This window comes from Bidens hawaiensis, unplaced genomic scaffold (assembly GCF_021521415.1).
Source record: "Bidens hawaiensis isolate Kalapana, Puna unplaced genomic scaffold, B.hawaiensis_p1.1 tig00013993_1, whole genome shotgun sequence".
Classification (NCBI taxonomy): domain Eukaryota; kingdom Viridiplantae; phylum Streptophyta; class Magnoliopsida; order Asterales; family Asteraceae; genus Bidens; species Bidens hawaiensis.
Genome location: NW_027492202.1, coordinates 435,812 through 444,423, shown reverse-complemented (window position 1 = coordinate 444,423; position 8,612 = coordinate 435,812). Strand labels below are relative to the sequence as shown.

General features: G+C 31.6%; 1 protein-coding gene across 1 annotated transcript; it reads left to right on the top strand.

Annotated features, from left to right (window-relative positions):
- The first annotated feature begins 256 nt into the window (after positions 1–256).
- On the top strand, positions 257–8,397 carry LOC143545708 (DNA (cytosine-5)-methyltransferase 1-like). The gene is made up of 21 exons (XM_077037543.1): positions 257–466; positions 568–599; positions 1,194–1,290; positions 1,387–1,494; positions 1,613–1,732; positions 1,879–1,975; positions 2,621–2,862; positions 2,948–3,013; positions 3,174–3,416; positions 3,582–3,640; positions 4,129–4,195; positions 4,275–4,604; positions 5,392–5,460; positions 5,552–5,638; positions 5,720–5,807; positions 5,889–5,992; positions 6,191–6,295; positions 6,393–6,436; positions 7,006–7,075; positions 7,181–7,284; positions 8,094–8,397. The coding sequence occupies exons 1-21, from the start codon at positions 260–262 to the stop codon at positions 8,245–8,247; spliced, it is 2,493 nt and encodes an 830-aa protein (XP_076893658.1). The 5' UTR covers positions 257–259; the 3' UTR covers positions 8,248–8,397.
- Positions 8,398–8,612: the final 215 nt, after the last annotated feature.

Sequence of the window (8,612 nt, the reverse complement as noted above, 5' to 3'; positions counted from 1 at the left end):
TCCTATACGAGCCGTATAGGATAAAAAATGGTATATGAAGATCCAGGGTTGTATGGGAAGATTCTTTTGCTTACAAAATAATAAAATACATAGTTTTGAAATTTCAAATTGGTAGTCGGCGAGGGAAACTTTTATAAATTTAGCATTTCCCCTCAAAAGTCAAAACACACGGTTTTCCCGCCCGTTCAAAACCCTACACACTTTTTATACCTCCAGCAATCCATACACCTACCAGTACCACCACTGCAATACAACAACAATGGCTAAAGGAGTGAAGCGAGATCTGAAACAAGAAGCCGATGGTTCACCAACGCACTCTTCCGATGCAAAACCATCGGTTCCGTTGAAGAAATGCAAGACATCTCCGGCTGCCGTTGCTTCCGACGACGATGACGTCAGGTTTGTTGGAAAACCAGTTCCGGCGGATCAAGCCAGGGAGAAATGGCCGCATCGTTACGAATCGAAGGTTTAGTTTTGTAATTATTATTATTATTATTATTATTATTATTATAATTTTGTAATTTTTTGTTGTGTTAATTGATGTGAATGTGTGATTGTTGATTGCAGAAGAAAGTGGTGGTTATTCCGTCGTCAGATGGGTGAGTTTTTTCAGTTATTTAAGCTTATTGCTGTTTTTAAGCTGGTTTAGATTTTTGGATCAAAATATAAAAATAATTACTTGAGATCGGCTCGTTAAAAACTTGAATTGAGCTTAGCTTAAAAGCTCGAGTTTTTATTAAGGCTGATGAGTCAAACTAACTTTTTATTGATAAATTTTTTATTTAATATATTTATATACTAACTATTTAGATAATGAAAACAATTTACTATATTATATATGAAACTTTTTTGATAATAAATAAACAGACCAAATCATTCACTAGCGGAGATTGAGCTTTGGAAATACAACTCTAAATGAGCTGATCTCAAGCCCTCTTAAACGGAAGCTGATTATGTGCTTAAATGAGCTTGGGCTTGGCTCGATTTGTTTACTTTTATTTATTTTTCTAATGAAATATCCAGTATTTTATTTGAAAGTGTTCGAAAACAAGCAAATCAAAATAGGACCTAAAACAGAGTTTTGAAATCTTTATGTTGGATTTAAAAATCACACAATTAATAAGTTATGTTTGTCACTATAATTTAGGAAATTAGATACAATCATTTTCTTGATTATCTATATAATTTGGCAGTGAATCTGAGAAAGAGATTGTTCAAGCTAAATGCCATTATACCAAAGCTATTGTTGATGGTGTTGCCTTTAATCTTTTTGATGATGCTTATGTCAAGGTGAGCTTCCAGTTTACTTCTCATGTTTCCATTTATTATTTATTTCTATATATATTTATTTCTATATATATTTAACATGTTACTTGATTTTGTCAGGCTGAAGAAGGGAAGCTATATTATATTGCTAGGATTGTGGAGATGTTTGAAACTGTTGATAAAGAGTTGTATTTCTCAGCTAAATGGTTTTTCAGAGCTGAAGATACGGTGAGATTTTACTTGCCAAGGACTTTTCACATATTATTTGTGTGCTCGCTCGTGTTTTAGGTGTTCTGTGTTAAATGTATACTACTATAGACCAACTGTTGTTATGTCATATTCTCAGGTAATCAAAAGCCAAGCACATCTTATTGACAAAAGAAGAGTGTTCTGTTCTGAAATGAAAGATGACAATCCGCTAGATAGCATTGTGTCCAAAGTCAAAATTGTTCAACTTCCTCCAAATGTATGTATTCATCTTCTCTACTTGATATATTGCTTTCTCTTTATTAAATTATGTGCTCATAACCTTTTAGAAAATTGTATATACGTTTTTTATATAGTTGATATTCTGCTTATTATTGGTGTAATTTTAACTGATTAATATTACAGGTTGACTTGGCTGAGAAAGAAAAAGCACTTTCAAAGTATGATCTTTACTATGATATGCAGTATTCAAAGCCAGTTACATTTACAACTTTACATAAAGGTCAATATCTTTACAAGAACCTATCTAACTTAAATCCTTAAATGTGTGTTCATATATGTACATTGATATATAGCTATATCTGTATACATAGAGAAAATTCATTTCATAAACAATAATATGTTGAGAATTACAGCAACGATAATTAATCCTTGTACTAGTTCTTATATAAATTGACTGGAGTGCATGCAAATCCATTAACAGATTTATTTTAAAAAAATATAATACTGATAAGTCTTTTTATCCAAATGCATGTATCCAGAGACAGAATATGCACATTTGTATGCATATGTGCACATTTTTATACACTTTTTAAACGATTTCGACTTGAGTAGAGGAGATAAAATCTAAGAAAAAGTGGGGAGATAACTGAACATCTATTTTTCAATTTTACCTTTTTTTTGTTGAAGTGAAATGTAAACATCTTTATCAGTTCTTGTAGTTCTCTACATACTATTGATTTTGAAGAGAACACATACCTACACTCACACACACACACACTTTGTTTTGAAGATCTATGCCTCATATATTTATTACTTTTCGTAATCAACACAAATAGAACATCTATGTCTTGTATGTTACTTACTTTTCATGACTTTATGGAGGTTGAGTCATACATGATTAAGTCTAGTTTGCTTTAAACTGCAGAAAATTCAACTACAGAGAGCAACGAGTCGTCCGTAGTTTCAGATGATGCTTGCTCAAATGATGTTGTAGAGAGTGGCAATAAAAATTCAAAAGCAGCTAAAAGTAATAAAAAAGCAAAACCAATTAAAAGTAAAGAAAATGAAAAGTCTGAAATGACTCTGTTGGACTTGTATTCGGGTTGTGGTGGAATGTCAACTGGCCTTTGTTATGGCACAAATATGGCTGGTATAAAACTTGTCACGGTAAGCACATCTCATTTTTCAAGATTTTTTTCCATTCTCAATTAAACTTTTATTAAGGTTCTGTTATTTTATACAAGTGTAACAGAAATGGGCAGTTGACATTGATCAACATGCATGTGAAAGTCTGAAGCTGAACCATGCCGAAACTCAGGTTGGCACTAAATTAGTAAATTTACAAGTTCTCTATTTGTGTTTGTTAATAATAGTTAGCAGTGTGTTATTATTAGTTTTGGACTCAAACTGAATCAAAAACCAAAAATTTGGTTTGTGGGTCTTTAAAGTGTTTAATAATATTAATTGTATTTATGCAGGTGAGAAATGAAGCAGCTGAAGACTTTTTATCTCTGCTGAAAGAATGGGAAAAACTTTGCAAGCAATTTGGTTTGTTGGGTTCAAAAAGACATGATGATACAAGTGCAAAATCTGAAGAATCAGATTCTGAGGAAATTGATGAAAACCGTGATCCTTATAAAGGTGAATTTGAAGTACAGAGATTGACAGCTGTTTGTTATGGTGATCCAAACAAAGCCAAGAAACAAAAACTGCATTTCAAGGTAGATAACATTAGTTTTTCAAATATTTTTGTATGCTTTTATCTTTTGATGAAATTTCACAACTGTCGTAAGTATTGGTATTGCCTTTTTTTATCTATTTATTTATATTTTTATTGGTTTAGGCCCTTAGTTTATATTTTTTAAAACAATATTTGCAACATGTAGGTACGATGGAAGGGCTTTGGTCCGAGTTATGATACATGGGAGCCAATTGATGGTCTGAGGTAAGTGTTGTCCCCCCCTCCCCCGCGGGCGTGGGCGTGAAAATAGGGGTGCAAAAAAGTCAAGCGTTTTGTGGGCTGGAGCCTAGAAATAAGCTTGAGCCTTCTAGCGATCCTATAATTTTTGTTTATTGAATTAACTATCTATTTTTTACAATATATATTGTATATAAGAAAACTAGTAAGGTAACTAAATAATATGTATTATGCTATACATATAAATTATAAATGAAAAAAATATAAATCATTTATTAAAGCTTGAAACGGGCTGAGTTTGAGCTTAGATGAGACTGGGCTTGACTTGGCATGTTTACACCTGTTTAAAACAACCCCTCTCAAACATAAACTATCATTATCCTGTTTTAGCTATCATAGTTTTTATAAGATGGTGTGTGTGTCTTTTGGGAGACAGTCATTTCTTAACTGTGCTGGCATTTTATGAAAGGAACTCAATTAAATATTTACATATACATACCTTTTTTTTGCAATAGCAATTGCATGGAATCTATAAAGGATTTTGTTACCAGAGGATATCAATCAAGAATTTTGCCACTTCCTGTAAGTGTTCTCTCTCCATTCAAATTTTTTATCATGTTAACATAATCCACTAACCGTGCATTGACTATTTCACGCTCAGGGTGATGTGGACTTCATTTGTGGCGGTCCTCCTTGTCAAGGAATCAGTGGTCACAATCGGTTTAGAAACTACGAGGACCCGTTAAAAGATCCAAAGAATCATCAGCTTGTAGTCTATATGGATATTATTGACTTTTTGAAACCCAAATTTGTTCTGATGGAGAATGTTGTTGATATTGTCAAATTTGCGGATGGTATTTTGGGATATCATGCAGTTGGGCGTTTAGTTTCTATGAATTATCAAACACGTTTGGGGATAATGGCGGCTGGGTCATATGGAGTTCCTCAGTGTCGGTTGAGGGTGTTTCTTTGGGGCGCTAATGCAATGATGGTAAGTGTTTTTTTTACTATTAATGGTGGTAATATGGTGGATTGGGTTTAAACAGGTCAGGTAGTTTGTTAGAAACATGTTTTGTTCCTCTTTTAGAAATACATTAATGTGTTGAGTAAATCACATTCATGGCTTTGTCGTTTATGGTATAATATGAATATGGCCTTCAGGCGTTATGTTATACAGATTTGGTCTTTATGAACACAGTTTTGCTTTCAAGATAGCTTCTTATGTCAGGTGACTAGTTGTGCTTACTACTTTTCTCTTTTAAAAATTTAAAATTACATATCAATTTTTAACTCTTTGATTATTTTACTTGCTTAAAAGTTACATTTCAACTATTTTACCCTTTTAGAAGTTACATTTTACCCCCTCTTTATTATGATTATTAATGCTATAGTAAAAGGGCAAATGGTAATCTCACCTGATATGGTATCCATCGTTGACTGCAGACAGTGTATTTAGGGACTGAATCTGTAAAATTAAAGCTTAGGAACTAATTCATAGTTTGTCCTAAACTATAGAGAGATCATCTGTGTAAATTACTCTTAAAAGTAATTTACTATGGTAATATCTAAATTTTTTGGGTAATATGATTTAGAAGGCTTTATGAATTGTTTCTCTCTTTTGATATGTTCCTCTTTTTGCTAGAATTTTCAGTGTGATTTGAAACACAATCCAAATCAAGCCAGTTATAATTAAATGGGTTGAAGATGCTAAGGCTATTGAATATGTGTATTAATGTTATTCCATGTAACTTAATTAATATATTTTTTTAATCAAACAGAATCTGCCTCAGTTTCCATTACCAACACATGAGGTTGTGGGGAGAGGAGTTGTTCCTGTTGAGTTCAAGGTGGGTTACATCAATTAAGATTATATAAAAGTATTTTAAAATTTAAATATGTTTTTATGGTATTTTATTAAGCTTTTCTGTCTAATTGTAGGATTGTATTGTTGGGTCTGATAATGATAAGTCATACAAGTTAGAGAAGAGTATATTTCTTGGTGATGCAATTTCAGACTTACCTGAAGTAAATGTTAATTTCAGACTTGGTGTTGCACTTTTGTTGATATTATTATTATTATTAAGATTTTATATTATATTCATTTAGGTTACAAACCACAATGGTAAGGATGAAATGGAGTATGCAGGTGCTCCACATACAAGTTTTCAGAAATACATAAGAATGAGAAAGCAAGGTGAAATAAACACTACATTTTAAATTAAATTATTATTTTCATGCTAAACCATGCTCATGCTTTATGTTTTTGTTTTTACAGCTTTGGGTAAAGATTCTTTAAAAAGAATGATGCTTTATGATCATAGGCCATTGGAACTGAACGAAGATGATTATGCACGTGTTTGTCGTATTCCAAAAATAAAGGTTTGTTCACCAAACTTTCATTTTTTCTAATTTGGTCACTAACTTATAAAGATCCGTGATGCTTGTGCTATGTTTTTTTAAACAAGTTGGAAATCTGAATTAATATGAGCTATTAGCAGATTTCTTGTTATTCTCTGAAGTATTAAACTGTTAATTATCATGTACTAATTATTTATGATATGCTTAATTTATATGCAGGGAGCAAACTTTAGGGATTTACCAGGGGTAAGAGTTGGTAAAAACAATAAAGTAGAATGGGATCCTTCAGTTGAAAGGGTCATGTTACCTTCGGGAAAACCATTGGTACAGTTACAGCATCATTTTCTTTCATCACACAATAAATTCTATTATCCAATACCATCATGCCTCTATTTCTAACATTAAATCACTAATGTTACAGGTTCCTAATTATGCTATGACCTTTGTTCGTGGAACTTCAAAAAAGTATGTCTGCTTACATTTATTTATTTAGATTAGAATCATTGCATAAACATTAACACAGCTTGATCTACTTAATCGTTTAAGTGCCCATGTTTATTTTCAGTTTTTCACACACAAATGTCCTTTTAGTTTAAAAAATGTTAAGTAAATGCAATGTTGATTGTTAAAAAATCCCATGCTCTTACAAATCCTTGACTCTCATTTATGTTATTTAATCTTTTAACATTCAGAACTTATTAATAAAGTATTGCCACTCTGTTATTAAACCAAAAGTCAAAGTCCTTGTATTCTTGCATTTCTTATAAATGGGTACTTGATCTTTTGTGATTAATTATTTAAACTTTATTATGTGATTTTTTTGTTATGTTTTAGTATTTATTCAACAACCGACCATACTAAAATGATCTTTTGGTAACTTTGATCATGTTGATTTTTTTGATTGTGTTTTTGTGACAGTGATTTATATTAACAAAATATAGACCAAAATATGTTACCTTTTATACAATAATACTTTCTTAAGTTTAGCATGTGATGTTGGTTGGTAGTTATTACTAACATAATAAAAAATGCAGACCCTTTGGTCGCTTGGGTATGGATGATATTGTCACAACTGTTGTCGGTAGAGCTGAGCCACATAATCAGGTTCTTTATATTTTTTGAGTAGTCATTAACATTTTTGTTGTTTCAATTGTAAACAAGCAACTGAATGTTAAGCTTTTTTTTTTTAAATTTATGTTTTTTTGATAGGTGCTGCTACATCCGAACCAGGATCGAGTGCTGACCATTCGTGAAAATGCACGTTTGCAAGGATTTCCTGATCATTATAAACTTTGTGGACCTGTTAAAGCCAGGTAATTTTTTACAAAAAAATGATTTTGTTTTGATTTTTTTGCATTACCTTTTTAGCCAAAAAAGGATAGTTTTAACTTTTACAATTTCTAAGTTGAAAGTGGTAACATTGTTCATCTACACGTTAAAAGTTCAACCCTTTTAGTTGTAACTGGCAATCAAGACCCATTCTTCAACTAATGAATTGAAATAAGTAATTCTTTTTTTATTTGTTCATTTAGGCTTACTTAATTTATAGAGTAAAAACTTTTTGTCATTTAGTTTTACCCAAAATTGAAGGCTGTATTTTAACTAAGGTAATTACAAAAAATGTTCTCTAATTCAAAAAATTGTAACAGATTATGTCGTTTTTACTATTTGTGAGTTACTGGGTTAACATTTCCTTTGTAAATCTAGTCATGTGTATTGGTATACTTTTGGTGCATTTAGGCTGAATTTATCAGAAAAAGTTTCCACTGGTTAGTGAAAGGGACATGTTCTGTTACAACTTTTCAATTAAAAGACGTTTTTTTTTTTGTAATTATGTTGGTTGAATGGCACAACCTGCAATTTGGTGTGAACCTCAATTATGAAAAAATGCAATAGGTTATATTTATTAATTGCTTAGAATGTATCAAACTGGTGTTTGGTGCCTGCTAGCAGCCACATAGTCAAATATAATTAACTCATTTTTTCTCTAGCACGACTCGTTAAGACATGCCCGACATGCTATTCAAATTCAAAATTGTTTCTTCAAAGAACTAATAATGAATTTTTATACAAATAGCTAGAATTTGGTATATTAATGTTTTGATTTTGGTTTCGGTGTCAGGTACATGCAAATTGGAAATGCGGTTTCATTCTCTGTATCAACTGGATTGGGGTATAGTTTAGCCAGAGCAATTCAAGGAGTTAGCACAAGCAAACCAATAAAACTCCCAATAAAGTTTCCAGATTGTCTTGGACAACTATCAGATCTTCACTAAAACAAGACATTCAAGAATTTTATTGATGACCAAAATGTGGTTTAGTTTTAAAACAGATTAATGTTATTTATTGTTTTTCATTAGATTGTTGCGACATTAATCAATTGTGATTTTCATCAGATTGAGTGTAATTTAACATTGTTTCTTACTTCTCTGTAAGGTTTTGTTAAAATAAGATTGTTATGGTTATAATTTCTAGAAATCTTTTATGTTTTTTAGATATCAGCAAGATATCTTAATATAATATGAAGAAGCTACTTGTAATAGAGGTGGACAACAAAACCGGCTCCTGGAACCGGTTCGGTGGAACCGAACCGGTTCCTACCCGTTTTTCGTAGGAACCGGTTCGGTTCCGTTTCAACCCG